The 22183-nt window shown below is 38.5% G+C and overlaps 1 protein-coding gene across 5 annotated transcripts in view; it reads right to left on the bottom strand.

Moving 5' to 3' along the window:
• KLHL5 (kelch like family member 5) overlaps positions 1-22183 on the bottom strand; it is a 101071-nt gene that overhangs the window by 50981 nt on the left and 27907 nt on the right. For all 5 annotated transcript variants that reach the window (XM_073237733.1, XM_037002806.2, XM_037002808.2 and 2 more), the window contains one exon: positions 1286-1468. In XM_073237733.1, coding sequence (XP_073093834.1) covers positions 1286-1468 — 183 coding nt within the window. The remainder of the gene's footprint in view (positions 1-1285; positions 1469-22183) is intronic.

Genomic DNA, 22183 nt, shown 5'->3' on the forward strand with positions numbered 1-22183 from the left:
CATGTATGTACGAATAGCATTTAGGCAGAAGGAGCATCCAATGCAAAACTTTAAAGGCAGGAGCAGCATGCTGGGCACATATCAGGAACAATGTGGGGGAGGGAGAACCTGCTGTATGTCGCAAGCAGAGTGAGCAAAGAGAATGTAGGACATAATGTGAAAGAGGTTAATGGCAGGTGGATCACGAAGGCTCGTGAGGACATGGGCTTTCACACTCAGTGACATGAGTAGTCATTGAAAAGTTTGATCAGAGGGGCGACCCACCCTGAGTTCTATTTTAAAGGATCATAGGTAGCTCTGTAGAAAACAGAATATAGGAGAAAGGAGTGAAGGCAGGGAGCCCAGTTAGGAATGTCTTGTACTGGAAATCTAAGTGGGATCATGACAGCTCACACATGTGGAAGGTAAGGTGTAAGAGTTCTATTTTGGAAATACAGAATCATGAGATGCCTCTATGAAATTCAGGGTGAAATATCTTTTCTACTTTTCTAATAAACCCATGCGCATAATACGGAATTTTGTCAGTCATAACAGCATCTCAATAAATGTAAGCTTATTATTGAAAACAATAATAAGATCAAGCCCATTCTTCTTAGTGATTTTACTTCCACTTTGGAGGGTTTCAAAAAAACCTTTGGGACAGATTGTTAATTTGTTTTAAAAATCATAAAAAAAATTTCTTTGGGATCATAATGGTAATTAACACTGAAAACTGAATATGGAATTATCAGAAGAAATGTAACATATTGTTCTTTATTTAACAGTTCTTTTTCTTTTCTTACTTCTAGAAACAGTGCTTCATTTGTTTCAAAGGCTTTTTTTTGCTCCCAAACACCACTGCTTTTCATCTTCTTTGGAGGTCAGCAAAAAGAAGTCGGGATGTATGCTGCTGTTTTAAAACTCTTAATATTTTTTGCCACTTCATTTCAACTTTCTTGCTTCTAAATATAACTCTAATCTCCATCGAGTTTACTTAAAGTTATTTAATAGGCAGAATTAGATAGGGTGAAAGCTGCTCTTAGTAGATGAAATCTATTATCAAACAATACTGACGGATCTGAGACTAGTGTGTTTTGTGTTTGTACTTTTACAGAGGGCAGGTGATCCTCTGGGGTCATTTAATGCGTAATAATTTCATATGCACTGTTTTCTTTGTAGAAATTCCATGAAAGATATCCCTTCCTAAAAACATTCCTTCCTAATAGTTGGAATGAGTTAGCTCAATATACATAACTAAATTATCAAGGAAATACTTCAAACACACAGAAGTTTAGAAAACAATTACCTATGAGCTGGAATTCTGCGGTCACCAGCAACTAGAATCACATCGCATAACTGTTTATGTCTCAAATAATTTTCCATCTTTTTAAATGTTTGCTCAGCATGATTAAGGGCTTGGAAAAATTCATCTGATGAACATGGCTCCATAGTATGGCAGGATGATAATGTCTGACTACTATTGGAAGTCCTGAAAAGAAAGAGAACATGCATTTTGAAATATCACTATCACATTAAAAAGATCTTTTCTATCAAGTATTTTTAAAGCCTTCCAATATAATAGAAGTCATCAATGTTACCAGTCGATATTAATGTACAATCATTTTTGTCTTTAAAAGTCAATGACAGTTCAAATCATACGTGTGTTTTGTAAACACTGTGAGTGAGTGTGACATCTGATGTTAATAGCCATATTCTTTGTGGTGCCTGTTTTTGAGGTCTTTTTTGCTGGTCAACACCTCTTCACTGGAAAAAAAGCCAAACTACATTCATACTGATAGTTGTATCTCCTAACACTATATTTAAGCGTATAAGAGATCATTTTCTGAAGGCAGGAAGGCAATTAAACTATATTGGTGATATAAATACTGAAAAAAAAAAGGGTTATGTTCTACAGTTCTTTATAAGATAACTGTTTACAAAATATGTTGTCATAAAAACAGTGTTATAATTCTTTGCTTCTCTAGCCAGTCTTCAAAAGCCCAGATAATCTAAATTTGTATTACAGGTAAGGAATTTGATAGACTAATCCAGGTATCTAAAAATTATTTGAAATTTCCAAATTATAATTTGAAAAGTATGAGTTCTATGTTTTCACATCATTTTCTGTTGGAAATGGTGAAAAAGTGAAAAGGTTAGGACTGAGAGTAAAGTCCTAGTCTACTTCACCCTTGTGCCCCAAGATCTCTTCTCCATGATCACTTGAATCAAGTAAACATTCTTTGGATATGCAATTAACTACAAAACCACTGACTGTGCAAAAATTAAGTTTCATTTCTCATCAGAAACTTTTAAAAATATTATGTTTCGACAAATGCTTTGTGGAATCAAGCCTCATTGTAGCTTAAGAGAATTTTCTTAATATAAATATTTAACAACCTTATCATAAAAGAAAAAGTCATTGGAAACTTTTACTTTTCAAGTAAAGGGAACTGAAGCCAAGGAGATGAAGTGCCTTGCCAGGAGTCTTAGAGTTCGTTCATGACAGAGAAGGCTGTTGGGCTATGTGTTCACCCAAACCCTTTTCTTTTCTCCTGGACATATAGCTAGACTTATCTTCAGGCCTTTCTCACAAACAAGTGTGGTCTTTAAAACGGAAATAAACTATTACCTTTGGGCTAAAGTGGCTAAGAGAGGGTGCACCTTTCCCATGCTTTCTCTTAACATTACCTGAATGGAGAAGACTGAGGACTTGGATGAAAGAAGAGGTAAAATACACACATGGAAGGTCTCTCAAGAAAGAACACGCATACAGACTGTACTCACAGAACTCTCACACTGGATTGAGATTTACCAGTTTCAGAAAGTAGTAGTACCTTGACTAATACATTTCTCTACCTAAATCCTCCCAGCCCAATGCAATTCCAGTGTCATACAAATATGGGCTCTAAAGAAATGGAGGATAATTGTCAATAATGATAAGAGAAGTAAAATATATATTATCTAGAAGAGATGTGTCATACACAATGAATAGTACTGGTGTAATGACTTGGAAATCCAGTATTATATACTCAACTTTCCATTTCAGACAATTAATTAAAAAATGTATTGAGTAATGTGTAATTATGTTACTTATATAAATAAATGAAAATTAGAAATTATTTTAAAATCTAGGAGAAAACACAAGTAAAATAAATAATGGTGGCTTTGATGAACAGCAATTTGAAGATTTAAAACACTTTTCAGTAAAATAAAGTTTTATATTGTCAAAAAACTGACAAATGTTTATGAGAGTTTTAGTGATCTAAGAGTGAAAGAAAACCAGAGTAAACTGATTTTCATAAGCCATAAATACTTTCAAGAACAAGATGAAGTGAGTAAATCAAGTACTTCTTTCTTAGGGGTACTATATTTTGTATCACATTTCTTATATTTTATATTAAATTCTCAGTAATTACTAGACAACAAATTAACTGAATGTTTTCTGAGTGATGAACTGCCATCATTCAAACATACATGCTAATCAATGTTAGATTTTAAAAGAATAACAGAACTTGATAATACTACTATTGTCAAGTTATTACAGGCTAGCTTAGATGTTGGTATTAGCCCAGTTAATAAACAGATCTCCTTCCTTGTCAAGAATTTTAAAGGTATTTGGTTCTTCAACCTCTGACATGAATCAGGACAACCTGAGGAGCATTTCAGTATGTGTGTTCAGGGCCTCATTCCCTAAGATTAATTCACCAGGTCTGAGATGAGACCTGAACATCACATTTTTTAAAAGCCTGACAGGTGATTCTAAAATGTTTCACAGGCTGAAGACCAGTGGTGTGCACTGGAGGGAAGACATGGATACACTACATAAATCGGCATGTAATGAACTTAGAGGTTCAAAACATTGATTTATACAATAGATTCTTTACTTCAAACTTATGTAAACAATTTCTTTGACTAAAATATTTTAAATTAAGAAGTAGAACTTAATGGAGTATTTGTTATTTTTAAAATAAGCATAAAGGTAAAACACCAAAAGCATTTATACACATACACATTAACAAACAGTAACTTATGCTTCTAAAAGAACATTTCAAACTTCGCTTTTTATTTTCAAGACTTCCACTAACATCACTTATTAAAGGCACATATTATTTCAATGTGACAATTACGTCACTGAGATTTCTGGGTACAGAAATCACTTCCCCTGCTCTAAATGAAGGGTCAAAACAAAGGGACAGAGCTACTCAAAAGGCTTGAATAGCTGCAAAACTTTCTAGAATTTCTTGTTTTGTTTTGTTTTTAAGAAATCTGGGACTTTGTATGTATAATTTTAACAATGCCAAGAATTTACAAAAAAATTTCTCTGCATATCCATGCAACTATAGGACCATAGACATTAGAACGATTACATAAATAATTTTTATATCTAGAAGGAACCTATGTAATCATTTAATTCAACTCCCTTATTTTGCAGGTGAAAACATCTGAAGCCCAAAATGGCCAAAGCAATCAACCAAGGACACACAAGCAGCTGGTTAAAAAGCCAGATCAGGAAGCAACTGGAATGTAGGCTAAATAGGAATGGAAATTCTTGCTTACCTTTACCCTAAGGCATTAGTGAGAGCAAGGATGTAAGGTAGAATGATGGTACACTATGAATGGGGATAACTTAACAGAAAAAAGACAATAGAATTACAGATCATAAGCAAAATCTGCTATGTGACCACCCCTTAGCCAGGAATAAGAGATAAGAGTTTTTTAGGTTTCCATGGGACACAGATTGCATTTCTATCCCTGACAAATAAAACTGCTTTTAATACTCTGGCTCTGTGTGATTTACAATACTAATACTTGCTTACTCTTTCCTTTCCTATTATGTGCTTTGGTCTGGAGAGCTGAATTGGAGAGTTATGGTATAATGATAAAGAGCATTTTAGGTTCTAGAACTGTGCTATCCAATAAAGTAGCCACCAGTCCCATGGGGCTATTTTAAATTAAAATTAAATGAAATAAAAAATTCAGTTCTTTAGTTCAAATGCTCAATAGCCCCAGGAGGCTAGTGGCTGCCAAACTGGATGGTTCAGATAAAGAACATTTCCATCAATGCAGAAAGTTCTATTGCATTAAACTCCATCAGTATGTATCACTCTGCACAAGTTATTTAACTCTGTAAGCCTCCCCTTTTTCAAAAGCAAAACAGGAATAAGTAATATGTAGTTCTTTTAGAGGATCCCCCATTGGAGGATTATTAAATGAAATAAGGACTGCATAGCCCTAGCACAGAATTAGTACACAATTAAGGTAAGCTATTGTTAGCAGAACTTATCTTTCCAGTGGCCAAAGGGACTCCTAAAATCTCAGTCTTTTGCCTTTATATATACTGTTTGTTTGTTGGCTGTCTTTTTAAATGATGATCCACAGCATCACCAATTTTTGTAACTAAATTTCAGACTTCCTAATTAAAATGGCCTTTAGTAGACATCCTGAGCCACAATACAAACATCAGGCTACAGGCCATTTATGAGCATTTAAAATATATTTCTCTGAGATTTCTATTTGATCTTTTATATAACACAGGCAATACATACATCATCTTTGCTTAGTTTTATTTATATGTTACTAAGATGGTAAATCATATTTCAAAAACTCCATGAAATCATTCAAATCTTTTATAATAGATGTTCACTGTAATGAACTATACATTGCTGAATATTTCTGAGCTATATGAAAACATTTAATATTTAGCTTATTGTCCCTCTGCAGTAGGCAATGAATTTGTAAGTCAGAAAAATTACTAAACACAGAAAAGAAGCAAATATCAAACAGAATCAAATTATCAACTATTTCCAGAGTAACTCCTGATATGCACAGGATTATATCAGTTGTTAGACATTGTGCGGATGCAAAGAAAGACATGATTCTTTACTGAAGAGGCTTTAGTGAATAAAGTTTCATAAACTAGAGAAAATAGCAATACTGTCTAACCCTTGCAATTCCTCAGATTTTAAATATGTGCACTTGCACATGCACACACAAAATATGTATGATGATCAACATTACCTTTTATTAAAAACCACTTATATTTCCTCACTTTCATCACCCAAATTTGCATAAGGCTTTTTTTTTTTCTCCTATTATTATTATTATTTTTATTTTTAATAAAATGCTGAAGTGGTAGGTAGATGCAAGATAAAGGTAGAAAACATAGTTTAGTGCTGTAAGAAGGCAAATGTAGATGATCAGATGATCAGGTGTGTGCCTATGGACTAAGTATTAATCCAGGCTAGACAAGGGCAGCAAGACATCCACGGATGCAGAAGATTTCTCTCAAAGCAGGGGGGGTGAGGTTCTGAGCCTCACCTCTGTTGATCCCCAAATTCTCACCTGATGGCCCCCCTGCGACTGTGCCTGTCTTAGGTTGTTCCTCCCTTGAGGAATCTTACCCGTCTCTGGCTAACCAGTCATCTTCCGGGGCCATACAGGGAAATGTAAAGTTGGTAAGTGAGAGAGAAGCCATATTGTTTGCAAAGGTTAGCTTTTTACTTCTTTGCAGATTTATGCCCTGTGGCTTCTATGCCCAGCACTTGTCTCGAGGTATCTTTACCACCTGGAGGAATTATGATACTCGGTAAATTCGATATGAGGCACGAATTCTATTTAAAGTTTGTAATTAGGAAGGAAGAAGAAAAGCTATAGATGTAGCATATGAAGGAAACTTGGGAGGATTGATTATTTCTTTGACATATCTTCTTGTATAGTACCTTAAGTATGTATAGGTTTTAAACTACTAACTAATTTGCACACACATATTGACATAATAGGAATACGGTGACATAAACAAAGCAAATCTATAATTACCAGCCATCTCCAGTGAAGCCAAGAAAACCATTTAGGCACCCTAGGCATTTGTGAAAATTTATCTATGATATGATGGATATTTTCCAACTGTACTTGAACCATCAGACAAATTAAAGCAGCCCATTTCTGGGATCTGTTCACATCCCATATGTTCTTTTAACCATAGATAGTCTATAGTCATGAGATTTTGGGGTGCTACAACTTGCACCCCTCCCAACTCCTGGTTGAGTTCCAACAGTACAGATCCAGTCAAATTCGTTGTCTCACTGTATGCACATGCCAGCCTAGACATCTCCCTCCTCCTTCTTATGGCAAGTCCAGGAGATGGTGGGCTGAATGCAGCCACAACCGCAGCATCGTCCGGATCCCTGTGGAGGCTTTTTGATGATCATCCCCCGGCACGAGTCCTCCAGAGAGTGCTGATGCCGGAAGCTCCTCCTCATATCGTATCTTAGTTCATTTTCTGGGTATCCAAGCTAGGCCTTGATCTTCTGCGTAGAAACAAACAGACCCTTTGCCCACACTTTGACATGCCCTCTATACCACTGTGCAGAACTCATTGGAGGTCAGCACACAGTAACTGCTTTTTTTTTTTTTTTTTTTTTAATTAAGAGAAAGGAATATTATCAGAAAAGAGTACCTCCATAGCTGATCATCTGACACCCTTTAAGTGATCAACATTAAGGATATTTAAAGCATGCGTTGATCTTTGATTTACCAATAGTTTTATCCTGTTAAGGAGTAATCCCCCTTTTCTTTCTTTCTTTCTTTTTTTTTTTTTTTTAAATTTTTAATCTACACTTACCTGAAGAATATTATGTTTACTATGCTCTCCCCTATATCAGGTCCCCCCTAACAACCACATTACGGTTACTGTCCATCAGCTTAGCAAAATGTTGTAGAGTCACTACTTGTCCTCTCTGTGTTGTGCAGCCCACCCTCCCCTTTCTCCCTCCCCCCCATGCATGCTAATCTTAATACCCCCCTTCTTCTTCCCCCCCCTTATCCCTCCCTGCCCACCCATCCTCCCCAGTTCCTTTCCCTTTGGTACCTGTTAGTCCATTTTTGGGTTCTGTAATTCTGCTGCTGTTTTGTTCCTTCAGTTTTTCCTTTGTTCCTATACTCCTCAGATGAGTGAAATCATTTGGTATTTCTCTTTCTCCGCTTGGCTTATTTCACTGAGCATAATACTCTCCAGCTCCATCCATGTTGCTGCAAATGGTTGGATTTTTCCACTTCTTATGGCTGAGTAGTATTCCATTGTGTATATGTACCACATCTTCTTTATCCATTCATCTACAGATGGACATTTAGGTTGCTTCCAATTCTTGGCTATTGTAAATAGTGCTGCGATAAACATAGGAGTGCATCTGTCTTTCTCAAACTTGATTGCTGCGTTCTTAGGGTAAATTCCTAGGAGTGGAATTCCTGGGTCAAATGGTAGGTCTGTTTTGAGCATTTTGATGCACCTCCATACTGCTTTCCACAATGGTTGAACTAATTTACATTCCCACCAGCAGTGTAGGAGGGTTCCCCTTTCTCCACAGCCTCACCAACATTTGTTGTTGTTTGTCTTTTGGATGGCAGCTATCCTTACTGGTGTGAGGTGATACCTCATTGTAGTTTTAATTTGCATTTCTCTGATAATTAGCGATGTGGAGCATCTTTTCATGTGTCTCTTGGCCATCTGTATTTCTTTTTTGGAGAACTTTCTGTTCAGTTCCTCTGCCCATTTTTTAATTGGGTTATTTGTTTTTTGTTTGTTGAGGCGTGTGAGCTCTTTATATATTCTGGACGTCAAGCCTTTATCAGATCTGTCATTTTCAAATATATTCTCCCATACTGTAGGGTTCCTTTCTGTTCTATTGATGGTGTCTTTTGCTGTACAGAAGCTTTTCAGCTTAATGTAGTCCCACTTGCTCATTTTTGCTGTTGTTTTCCTTGCCCGGGGAGATATGTTCAAGAAGAGATCACTCATGTTTATGTCTAAGAGGTTTTTGCCTATGTTTTTTTCCAAGAGTTTAATGGTTTCGTGACTTACATTCAGGTCTTTGATCCATTTTGAGTTTACCTTTGTATATGGGGTTAGACAATGGTCCAGTTTCATTCTCCTACATGTAGCTGTCCAGTTTTGCCAGCACCATCTGTTGAAGAGACTGTCATTTTGCCATTGTATGTCCATGGCTCCTTTATCAAATATTAATTGACCATATATGTTTGGGTTAATTTCTGGGGTCTCTAATCTGTTCCACTGGTCTGTGGCTCTGTTCTTGTGCCAGTACCAAATTGTCTTGATTACTATGGCTTTGTAGTAGAGCTTGAAGTTGGGGAGTGAGATCCCCCCTACTTTATTCTTCTTTTTCAGGATTGCTTTGGCTATTCGGGGTCTTTGGTGTTTCCATATGAATTTTTGAATTATTTGTTCCAATTCATTGAAGAATGTTGCTGGTAATTTGAGAGGGATTGCATCAAATTTGTATATTGCTTTCGGCAGGATGGCCATTTTGACGATATTAATTCTTCCTAGCCATGAGCATGGGATGAGTTTCCATTTATTAGTGTCCCCTTTAATTTCTCTTAAGAGTGACTTGTAGTTTTCAGAGTATAAGTCTTTCACTTCCTTGGTTAGGTTTATTCCTAGGTATTTTATTCTTTTTGATGCAATGGTGAATGGAATTGTTTTCCTGATTTCTCTTTCTATTGATTCGTTGTTAGTGTATAGGAAAGCTACAGATTTCTGTGTGTTGATTTTGTATCCTGCAACTTTGCTGTATTCCGATATCAGTTCTAGTAGTTTTGGAGTGGAGTCTTTAGGGTTTTTTATGTACAGTATCATATCATCTGCAAATAGTGACAGTTTAACTTCTTCTTTACCAATCTGGATTCCTTGTATTTCTTTGTTTTGTCTGATTGCCGTGGCTAGGACCTCCAGTACTATGTTAAATAACAGTGGGGAGAGTGGGCATCCCTGTCTGGTTCCCGATCTCAGTGGAAATGCTTTCAGCTTCTCGCTGTTCAGTATAATGCTGGCTGTGGGTTTATCATATATGGCCTTTATTATGTTGAGGTACTTGCCCTCTATTCCCATTTTGCTGAGAGTTTTTATCATGAATGGATGTTGAATTTTGTCAAATGCTTTTTCAGCATCTATGGAGATGATCATGTGGTTTTTGTCTTTCTTTTTGTTGATGTGGTGGATGATGTTGATGGATTTTCGAATGTTATACCATCCTTGCATCCCTGGGATGAACCCCACTTGGTCATGGTGTATGATCCTTTTGATATACTGTTGAATTCTGTTTGCTAATATTTTATTGAGTATTTTTGCATCTACGTTCATCAGGGATATTGGTCTGTAATTTTCTTTTTTGGTGGGGTCTTTGCCTGGTTTTGGTATTAGGGTGATGTTGGCTTCATAGAATGAGTTTGGGAGTATTCCCTCTTCTTCTATTTTGTGGAACACTTTAAGGAGAATGGGTATTATGTCTTCTCTGTGTGTCTGATAAAATTCCGAGGTAAATCCGTCCGGCCCCGGGGTTTTGTTCTTGGGTAGTTTTTTGATTACTGTTTCAATTTCTTTGCTTGTAATTGGTTTGTTTAACTTTTGTGTTTCTTCCTTGGTCAGTCTTGGGAGGTTGTATTTTTCTAGGAAGTTGTCCATTTCTTCTAGGTTTTCCAGCTTGTTGGCATATAGGTTTTCATAGTAGTCTTTAATAATTCTTTGTATTTCTGTGGAGTCTGTCGTGATTTTTCCATTCTCATTTCTGATTATGTTGATTTGTGTTGACTCTCTTTTTCTCTTAATAAGTTGGGCTAGAGGCTTATCTATTTTGTTTATTTTCTCAAAGAACCAGCTCTTGGTTTCGTTGATTTTTGCTATTGTTTTATTCTTCTCAATTTTGTTTATTTCTTCTCTGATCTTTATTATGTCCCTCCTTCTGCTGACTTTAGGCCTCATTTGTTCTTCTTTTTCCAGTTTTAATAATTGTGATGTTAGACTATTCATTTGGGATTGTTCTTCCTTCTTCAAGTGTGCCTGGATTGCTATATACTTTCCTCTTAAGACTGCTTTCGCTGCATCCCACAGAAGTTGGGGCTTAGTGTTGTTGTTGTCATTTGTTTCTATATATTCCTTGATCTCTATTTTGATTTGTTCATTGATCCATTGATTATTTAGTAGCATGTTGTTAAGCCTCCATGTGTTTGTGAGCCTTTTTGTTTTCTTTGTAGAATTTATTTCTACTTTCATACCTTTGTGGTCTGAAAAATTGGTTGGTAGAATTTCAATATTGTGGAATTTACTGAGGCTCTTTTTGTGAGCTAGTATGTGGTCTATTCTGGAGAATGTTCCATGTGCACTTGAGAAGAATGTATATCCTGTTGCTTTTGGATGTAAAGTTCTATAGATGTCTATTAGGTCCATCTGTTCTAGTGTGTTGTTCAGTGCCTGTGTGTCTTTACTTATTTTCTGCCCGGTGGATCTATCCTTTGGGGTGAGTGGTGTGTTGAAGTCTCCTACAATGAATGCATTGCAGTCTATTTCCCTCTTTAGTTCTGTTAGTATTTGCTTCACATATGCTGGTGCTCCTGTATTGGGTGCATATATATTTAGAATGGTTATATCCTCTTGTTGGACTAAGCCCTTTATCATTATGTAGTGGCCTTCTTTATCTCTTGTTACTTTCTTTGTTTTGAAGTCTATTTTGTCTGATATTAGTACTGCAACCCCTGCTTTCTTCTCACTGTTGTTTGCCTGAAATATGTTTTTCCATCCCTTGACTTTTAGTCTATGCTTATCTTTGGGTTTAAGGTGAGTTTCTTGTAAGCAGCATATAGATGGGTCTTGCTTTTTTATCCATTCTATTACTCTATGTCTTTTGATTGGTGCATTAAGTCCATTTACATTTAGGGTGACTATTGAAAGATATGTACTTATTGCCATTGCAGGCTTTAGATTCGTGGTTACCAAAGGTTCAAGGTTAGCTTCTTTAGTATCTTACTGCCTAACTTAGCTCGCTTATTGAGCTGTTATATACACTGTCTGGAGAGTCTTTTCTTCTCTCCCTTCTTATTCCTCCTCCTCCCTTCTTCATATGTTGTGTGTTTTGTTCTGTGCTCTTTTTAGGGGTGCTCCCATCTAGAGCAGTCCCTGTAGGATGCCCTGTAGAGGTGGTTTGTGGGAAGCAAATTCCCTCAGCTTTTGCTTATCTGGGAATTGTTTGATCCCACCATCATATTTAAATGATAGTCGTGCTGGATACAGTATCCTTGGTTCAAGGCCCTTCTGTTTCATTGCATTAAGTATATCATGCCATTCTCTTCTGGCCTGTAGGGTTTCTGTTGAGAAGTCTGATGTTAGCCTGATTGGTTTTCCTTTATAGGTGACCTTTTTCTCTCTAGCTGCCTTTAAAACTCTTTCCTTGTCCTTGATCCTTGCCATTTTAATTATTATGTGTCTTGGTGTTGTCCTCCTTGGATCCTTTCTGTTGGGGGTTCTGTATAATTCCATGGTCTGTTCGATTATTTCCTCCCCCAGTTTGGGGAAGTTTTCAGCAATTATTTCTTCAAAGACACTTTCTATCCCTTTTCCTCTTTCTTCCTCTTCTGGTATCCCTATAATACGAATGTTTTTCCTTTTGTATTGGTCACATATTTCTCTTAGTGTTGTTTCATTCCTGGAGATCCTTTTATCTCTCTCTATGTCAGCTTCTATACGTTCCTGTTCTCTGGCTTCTATTCCTTCAATGGCCTCTTGCATCTTATCCATTCTGCTTATAAATCCTTCCAGGGATTGTTTCACTGCTGTGATCTCTTTCCTGACATCTGTGATCTCCTTCCGGACTTCATCCCACTGCTCTTGCATTTTTCTCTGCATCTCATCCCACTGCTCTTGCATTTTTCTCTGCATCTCATCCCATTGCTCTTGCATTTTTTTCTGCATCTCTGTCAGCATGTTCATGATTTTTATTTGGAATTCTTTTTCAGGACGACTAGTTAGGTCTGTCTCCTTCTCAGGTGTTGTCTCTGTGATCTTTGTCTGCCTGTAGTTTTGCCTTTTCATGGTGATAGAGATAGTCTGCAGAGCTGGTACAAGTGACCGCTGGAAGAGCTTCCCTTCTTGTTGGTTTGTAGCCTTTTCCTGGGAGAATAGCGACCTCTAGTGGCTTGTGCTGGGCAGCTGTGCGCAGACAGGGCTTCTGCTTCCTGCCCAGTTGCTTTGGGGTTTATCTCCACTGTTGCTGTGGGCTTGGCCTGGCTGGGGCTGTTCCTCCAAAATGGTGGAGCCCCGTTAGAGGGGGAGCAGCCAGGAGACTATTTATCTCCGTAAGGGGCCTCTGTGCTCCCTGCTGCCCAGGGGGTTAGAGTGCCCAGAGATCCCCAGATTCCCTGCTTCTGGTCTAAGTGACCTGTCCTGCCCCTTTAAGATTTCCAAAAAGCACTCTCCAAACCAAAACAACAACAGCAACAATGAGAGAGGGAACAGAAAGGAAAAAAAAAAGAAAAAACACGCGATTTTTTTTTTTTTTTTCCTCAGGTGCTGGTCCCAGGCACCCGCGCACTGGTCCTGCTGCCCTGTCTCCCTAGCACCAGGGTCCCTGTCCTTTCAAGGCTTCCAAAAAGCACCCACCCACCGGTCCCGCAGGGAAGGAATGCTCAATATTCTTGGTCCTCAGGCACTGGTCCCACGCACCCGCTCACCAGTCCCGCCACCCTGCCTCCCTAGCACCGGGGTCCCTGTCCCTTCAAGGCTTCCAAAAAGCACTTGGCAAAAAGAGAGAAAAAAAAAGGGGAAAAACGCGCGATTTCTTCCGTCCTCAGGTGCTGGTCTCAGGCACCCACCCACCGGTCCCACAGGGAAAAATGTGGGATATTCTTTGTCCTCAGGTGCCGGTCCCAGGCACCCGCTCACCAGCCCCGCCGCCCTGCCTCCCTAGCTCCGGGGTCCCTGTCCCTTTTAGGCTTCCAAAAAGCACTCGCAGAAAAGAGAAAAAAAAAAGGGGAAAAACGCGCGATTTCCTCTGTCCTCAAGTGCCGGTCTCAGGCACCCGCCCACCGGTCCCGCAGGGAAAAATGGGGGATATTCTTTGTCCTCAGGCGCCGGTCCCAGCCACCCGCTCACCAGTCCCGCCACCGTGCCTCCCTAGCACTGGGGTCCCCGTCCCTTCCAGGCTTCCAAAAAGCGCTTGCCAAAAAGAGAAAAAAAAAAAAGGGGAAAAACGCGCGACCTCCTCCGTCCTCAGGCACCGGTCTCAGGCACCCGCCCCCAGGTCTCGCAGGGAGAAACGCGGGATATTCTTTGTCCTCCGGCGCCGTTCCCAGGCACCTCCTCACCGGTCCCGCTACCCTGCCTCCCCAGCAACGGGGGCCCGTCCCTCTAAGGCTTCCAAAAAGCGCTCGCCAAAAAAAAAAACTGCTCCGGTTTCTCTCCACCCGCCGGGAGCCGGGGGGAGGGGCGCTCGGGTCCCGCCGGGCTGGGGCTTGTATCTTACCCCCTTCACAAGGAGCTGGGTTCTTGCAGGTGTGGATGTGGTCTGGATGTTGTCCTGTGTCCTGTGGTCTCTATTTTAGGAAGATTTTTCTTTGTTATATTTTCATAGCTCTATGTGTTTTTGGGAGGAGATTTCCACTGCTCTACTCACGCCGCCATCTTGGCTCCCATAAGGCTTTTTTAATGGAGTATTTTTTGTGGTTGTTGATTTTTGTTTTTATTTATATATTTTTAAAATTCATTTTATCATTAATCTACAATTACATGAAGAACATTGTTTACTAGACTCCCCCTTCACCAAGTACCCCCCACAAACCCCATTACAATCACTGTCCATCAGCAGAGTAAGATGCTATAGAATCACTACTTGTCTTCTCTGTGTTGCACAGCCCTCCCTATGCCCCCCACCCCACATTATACATGCTAATCGTAAGGCCCCCCTTTCTTTTTCCCTGCCCTTATCCCTCCCTTCCCACCCATCCTTCCCAGTCCCTTTCCCTTTGGTAGCTGTTAGTCTATTCTTGGGTTCTGTGATTCTGCTGCTGTTTTGTTCCTTCAGTTTTTCTTTGTTCTTATACTCCACATATGAGTCAAATCATTTGGTACTTGTCTTTCTTCGCCTGGCTTATTTCACTGAGTATAATACCCTCTAGCTCCATCCATGTTGTTGCAAATGGTAGGATTTGTTTTCTTCTGGCTGAATAATATTCCATTGTGTATATGTACCACATCTTCTTTATCCATTCATCTACTGATGGACACTTAAGTTGCTTCCATTTCTTGCCTATTGTAAATAGTGCTGCAATAAACATAGGGGTGGATCTGTCTTTTTCAAACTGGGCTTCTGCATTCTTAGGGTAAATTCCTGTAAGCGGAATTCCTGGGTCAAATGGTATTTCTATTTTGAGCTTTTTGAGGAACCTTCATACTGCTTTCCACAATGGTTGAACTAATTTACATTCCCACCAACAGTGATTCCCCTTTCTCCGCAACCTCCCCAACATTTGTTGTTGTTTGTCTTTCGGATGGTGGTGATCCTTACTGGTGTGAGGTGATATCTCATTGTGGTTTTAATTTGCATTTCTCTGATGACTAGCGATGTGAAGCATCTTTTCATATGTCTGTTGGCCATCTGAATTTCTTCTTTGGAGAACTGTCCAGCTCCTTTGCCCATTTTTTAAATTGGATTATTTGCTTTTTGTTGGTTGAGGTGCGTGAGTTCTTCATATATTTTGGATGTCAACCCTTTATCGGATCTGTCATTTATGAATATATTCTCCCATACTGTAGGATACCTTTTTTTTCTATTGATGGTGTCCTTTGCTGTATAGAAGCTTTTCAGCTTGATATAGTCCCACTTGTTCATTTTTGCTTTTGTTTCCCTTGCCCGGGGACATATGTTCATGAAGAAGTCACTCATGTTTATGTCTAAGAGATTAATTAATTTAATTTAATTTTGCATTTGCTTAGTAATTAGCTGTTCTACTTTCTTTACTGTGGTTTTATTACCTCTGGTGACAGCTATTCAACCTTAGAAACACTTCCATCTATAGCAGTCCCTCCAAAATAGACTGTAGAAATGGTCTGTGGGAGGTAAATTCTCTCAGCTTTTGCTTATCTGGAAATTGTTTAATCCCTCCTTCAAATTTATATGATAATCTTGCTGGATAAAGTAATCTTGGTTCCAGGCCCTTCTGCTTCATGGCATTAAATACATCATGCCACTCCCTTCTGGCCTGTAAGGTTTCTGCTGAGAAGTCTGATGTTAGACTGATGGGCTTTCCTTTGTATGTGATCTTATTTCTGTCTCTGGCTGCTTTTAACAGTCTGTCCTTATCCTTGATCTTTTCCATTTTAATTACTATGTGTCTTGGTGTTGTCTTCCTTGGGTCCCTTGTGTTGGGAGATCTGTGGATCTCCATGGCCTGAGAGACTATCTCCTTCCCCAGACTGGGGAAGTTTTCAACAACTTCCTCCTCAAAGACACTTTCTATCCCTTTCTCTCTCTTCTTCTTCTTCTGGTATCCCTATAATGTGAATATTGTTCTGTTTGGATTGGTCACACAGTTCTCTTAATATTCTTTCACTCTTAGAGATCCTTTTTTGTCTCTGTGCCTCAGCTTCTTTGTATTCCTCTTCTCTAGTTTCTATTTCATTTATTGTCTCCTCCACTGTATCCAACCTGCTTTTAATACCATCCGTTTTGCTCTACAACGATTGGATCTCCGACCTGCATTCATTCCTGAGTTCTTGGATGTCTTTCCGTACCTCCATTAGCATGTTGATGATTTTTATTTTGAACTCCCTTTCAGGAAGAGTCATGAGGTCCATATCACTTAAATCTTTCTCGGGAGTTGTATTAATAATTTTACTCTGGACCAGGTTTCTTTGGCGTTTCATATTTTATGGCGCCCTCTAGTTCCGGAAGCTCTATTCTGGAGCTGCTCAGCCCCTGAAGCAATGTCGGGGGTCACTGGGGAGCGGTACTGGTGCCTGAGGGGAGGAAAGAGCTGTTCCCTGATTCCCTGCTGCTGTGCCTGTCTCCACTGCCTGAACCAGTGGGCCGAGCACACAGATAAAAGCTTTTGTCCCAGAGCAGCCAGATATGGATCCCTGCTTTCCACAAATGGCCGGAAGCCCAGTCTCCCCAGGAACTCCGCCTGTCCCTGCTTTCCAGCCCTGTAATCAGAAGAGAATGATGAAAGCACCATGAAATGTATGTTTGTGCTCCCAGCGCAGATCTCCGGAGCTAGGTATTCAGCAGTCCCAAGCCTTCCACTCCCTCCCTGCTCCGTTTCTCTTCCTCCCGCTGGTGAGCTGGGGTGGGGGAAGGGCTCGGGTCCCGCCGAGCCACAGCTCTGGTATGTTACCCCGTTTGGTGAGGTCTGCTCTTTTGTCCAGGTGTATGCAGTTTGGCGCTGTCCTCTTTCCTGTTGCTCTCTCAGGATTAGTTGCACCAACTATATTTTCTAATTGTATCCAGTTTTAGGAGGAAGCCTCTGTGTATCCTCTCACATGGCCATCTTTAATCCTATTCTCTTGATGGAGTACTTTTCAAAAGTTTCAAAAATCACTTTGGAAGAACTATATGATTCTGAGTAGAAAATGCTACACTGAAACTCTTAAGGGTCTTTTGGCTCACTCCCCAGGTAAGTCATTTACGCCAAGCCACCTGCTTCATAGCTTCTGGCATTCAGAATTCATGCTATTGCAAAAGTGCAAATTACTGTATTATGAATCTTTTTGCATCCTTTACAAATATTCAAAAGAACAAATGTAAAATAAGAATGTAAACTGCTGAATATAGGCTAGTGGTTTCTAAATTCTTTTTATGCATAACCTTTCAGTATACTTTCAAGCATGTGCCCAAATATATAGATGTTTATTTATAAAGATATACAGGTACCATTGTACAATTATTTATAAAATACAGAAAAGAGATTTAAAGGATAATATAAAATAAAAATAGTTCTAATATACATATATATTTAAATGATTTCTCCAGCGGATCATCTTATATATCCCCAATAGGAATGTAATTGCTATTGGAATATGGGGAAGGGAAAGACCAATATGGACTAGTGTTTGGAAAAGTAGTAAGTGGCAGGTGAAATCTGAAATATGTTTTAGAGTTAAATGGGTAAGGAGGCAGAGGAATTGCCATGTGTCCTTTAAGGAGAGGACAAGGCAGTTGTGTAAAGAGAAATGATAAGAGGAAAAGGAAAAAGAATAGCTTCACCTCATCCCTTCTTGATTTTGGAATTCAAGGTCTTTTTTTCCTGGTACTATGGAAAGAACATCTATGCTGAAGAGAGTCAACTGTTGTTTATAAGAATCCAATTTTCTTAAATAATAATCAGTGTGAAGGGGAAGAGCCAGCACTCTCACACAACGCTGCTGAGAATTAACATATAGTAGTGTTCCTGAAATGAGTTGGAAGATGAAAACCAAAAACCCTAAAAATATGCCAACCTCAGGACTTCACCCGAAGGAATAAATCATCTGTACGTACAGAGATCTCACTACATGGAGGGCTTATCATAGGTTGTTTCAAACAGAAAAATAGTGGAAACAATCTAAATTCTATAAAAAATAGAATACTGGTTAAACAGACAAAAGCTTTATCTATGCATGGAATAATGATGCAGCCATTTAAAAAGATATAGGACTACATCAAAAGGATCATCAATTACAACCAAGTGAGATTTATTTCAAGGATGCAAGGATGGTACAATATCTATAAATCAATCAGTGTGATACACCACATTAACAAAAGGGTAAAAACCATATGATCAATAGATGCTAAAAAAGGACTTGGCAAAATTCAATATCCACTCATGATAAAAACTCTCAACAAAATGGGCATAGAGGGAACATACCTCAACATGATAAAGGCTGTACAGGACAAACCCACAGTTAACATCATATTCAATGGCAAAAAGCTGAAAGCTTCTCCTCTAAGATCAGGAACAAGACAAGGATGTCCACTCTCACCACTTTTATTCAACACAGTACTGGAGGTCCTAGCCAAGGCAACCAGACAAGATAGAGAAAGGGCATTCAACAGAACAAAAAAAAGCAGCCTTCAATATGGGAGAATACATTCATAAATGATTTAGCAGGTAAGGGATTAACATATAAAATATATAAAAAACTCCTATACCTCAACACCAAAAAATACCAAGTAAAACTATTAAAAAATGGGTGGAGGATCTGAACAGACATTCCTCCAAAGAATAAATAAAGATGGCCAACAGGCACATGAAAAGGTGCTTCACATAACTAATCATCAGGGAAATGCAAATCAAAACCACAATGAGATATCACCTCACACAACTTAGAAAAGGTCACTCTCCAAAAGACAAGAAATAATGAATGTTGGTGAAGATGTGGAGAACTGGGAACCCTCCTACACTGTTGGTGGGAATGTAAATTGGTACAGCCACTAATGACAGCAGTGTGGAGGTTCCTCAAAAAACTCAAAATAGATATACCATACAATACAGTAATTTCACTTCTAGGAATTAACCCGAAGAAAACAAAATACCTGATTTGAAAAGATATATGCATCCATATGTTTATTGCCATATTATTCACAACAGACAACATATGGAAGCAACAAAAGTGTCTATCAATAGATGAACGGTTAAAGAAGATGTGGTACATGTACACAATGGAATATTATTCAGCCATAAAAAAGAAAGCCTGCCATTTTGTGACAACCTAGAAAGTATTATGCTAAGTGAAATAAGTCAGGTAGAAAAGGATAAAGACCATATGATTTTACTTATTTGTAGAATATTATAACAAAACAAAACAAAATGAACAAAACAGCAGTAGATTCAGAATTACTGAGAAGTGACTGGTGGTTATCACAGGGGAGGGGTTGGGGTGGGTGGGTGGGGATGGTGAGTGGGATAAAGGGACACAAAAATCTCAATCATAACATAATTTTGTCACAGGGATAGTACAGCATGGAGAATACAGAAAATGATTCTGTAATATCTTTTTATGTTGACAATTGTACTAGAAGAGGTAAGGATTCAATAATGTGGGTACCTGTTGAACCACTGTGTTATATACTTGAAACCAATTTTTTAAAAGCTATAGGAGAGTATACACACAAGTGTATCAAAATTCATTGAACTGTACACTACGAGTTGTGCATTTTAATATCTGTACCTGAATAAAAATACAGCAGTAGGAGAACACTTAAAGACATGTAAAGCTGTTTTATTGAACATTAGTTGTTTTTGCCTATGCAGGATTCCTTCTTACATTAACAGACCCATCTCCTTTTGGGAAACCACACATCCTTCACCTCAGTTCAGGTGACTTGCGCAGAGTTTGATCTTCAACCAGGGCAGAGGTGAAGAAGGGAGTGAGGCCTGGCCAATAAGAGTATCCTGTCTTCTGACAATAATGATTGGCTTGGGTAGACACATGATCCAAACAGGATCCAATTTCAGGATGTTTGCTGGCAGTCATGCAAGTCATTCTCTTTCCTTTGAGGCTGCTAATTTGATAAACAGTAAAGTTGGAGTTGCTAGTAGCTTTTTTGCTATAATACTGACAGCCTGCCTGAGACAATGCCAATACAATGGAAAACAGAATCTGGAGAGGGAGAAAAACATATTTCTGGTATTATTTGAGTATCTAGATTTAGCCATGCTAAAGCTAAGCTCTATCCTTGAACTTTCAATTTATTTATGTGAAGCAAAAATTCATAGTTTTTGTTTCAGTCAGTTTGAATTGGGCTTCTGTCTTTTGCAACTAAAAGAGTCCTAACTTAATTTTATTAGAGCAAAAAAAGGTTACAAAATAGTATGTACAATTAGATTCAGATTTTATTTAAAAATGTTTTATTACATATGTATAGAAAATATATTGGAAGGACACTTTCCCAAAATGTTAACCATGTTATTTTGGGGTGGCAGAGTAATTAGTGATTATTATTTTTCCTTTTTTGCTTATATCTGTTTTCCAATGTCTCTATGATAAAAAATATTATGAAATATGGAAAAACTAATTAAAAAATTAGATCTAAAAAATTCTGAAGAATTCTATTCAGCTGTCTTCACCTCTTGCACTCTGTTGATTGAGAAAACCATTATTCACTTCTACCACAGAATGAATCTTAGCTGGACATATGGCCATTCAGGTTTGAGAATACATTTCTGAGCCTCCCTTGCTACTAGTTGTGGCCATGTAACTATATTTTCAACAATGGAATGTAAGCAAAACTGATATATGCAACTTGCATTATTTGTTTAATGTCCTCTCTTCTCTTTCTTTGGTCCTTTACACAGAGGTTAGAATGCAGTGGGAGTTGAGTAAACTTTGGCCATAAAGGATAAGACCCTATAGGATGGAGGAACAATATGGGAGAAATATGAGTCTCTGAGTAAACTTGTGAAACAGAGCTACCTATCTGCCCTGGGCTACTTGTCCACCTGTTTGGTGATAAATAAAATTCTACATTATTTAAGCCATTGTATTTCTGAATCTTTTGTTATATCACCTTGGCCTATCCTTTACTAATATATTCTCTAAAGTTCAATGACCAAATTGTATGGCTATGTGCATGTGAGCACGTATGTGCAGTGTGTGTACACCACTGTTTTTTTTTTTGAGAGGGCATCTCTCATATTTATTGATCAAATGGTTGCTAACAACAATAAAATTCTGTATAGGGGAGTCAATGCTCAATGTACAATCATTAATCCACCCCCAGCCTAATTCTCATCAGTCTCCAATCTCCTGAAGCATAACGAACAAGTTCTTCCATGTACACCATTGTTTTCATGCCTAGTATATCTAATTCTAAAAACATAAAACCTCACTATCCAATTCTAAATGGGTAAAAATAAAATACAAGCAATAAATGGTATAAAGACAGGTTCTTCTGTCTTAAAAACTTAGAATTAGAAAGGCCACTTGTGCCTATCCTTTTTCCTAAGTTGACTGTTCAGCTTTCCCAGCAATTCTGGGAACTAATATGATTCCAATCAATTCCTATCCTGCTTAAATCAGCCAGTAAATTTCAGTTGTTTAAAACTAAGAATGCTGATTTATAACAGATACAGATAGGTTTTAGGGGGTTCATGAACTCCTTGAGCTGTACAGGAATTAACACACACACACACACAAACACACACACACACACGCATGCATGCACCTGCATATGCACTCAGAGTGTTTTTTTTGGGGGAGAGGCTCCATAGCTATGTCAAGGGAATCCATGATATGACTTAGGCATATATGTGAGTGGGAAAACAGTAAGAAAAGGTGGCATTATGAAGATAACCCCACGTTGGGCAAGGAGGACCCATGTGCCTTTTCAGATGAACCAAACTATACAGCAACAAATGCCCAAGGACGAGAAGAGTTCAAGGGTAT

Source organism: Manis javanica, chromosome 5 (assembly GCF_040802235.1).
Source record: "Manis javanica isolate MJ-LG chromosome 5, MJ_LKY, whole genome shotgun sequence".
NCBI classification, from domain to species: Eukaryota; Metazoa; Chordata; class Mammalia; order Pholidota; family Manidae; genus Manis; species Manis javanica.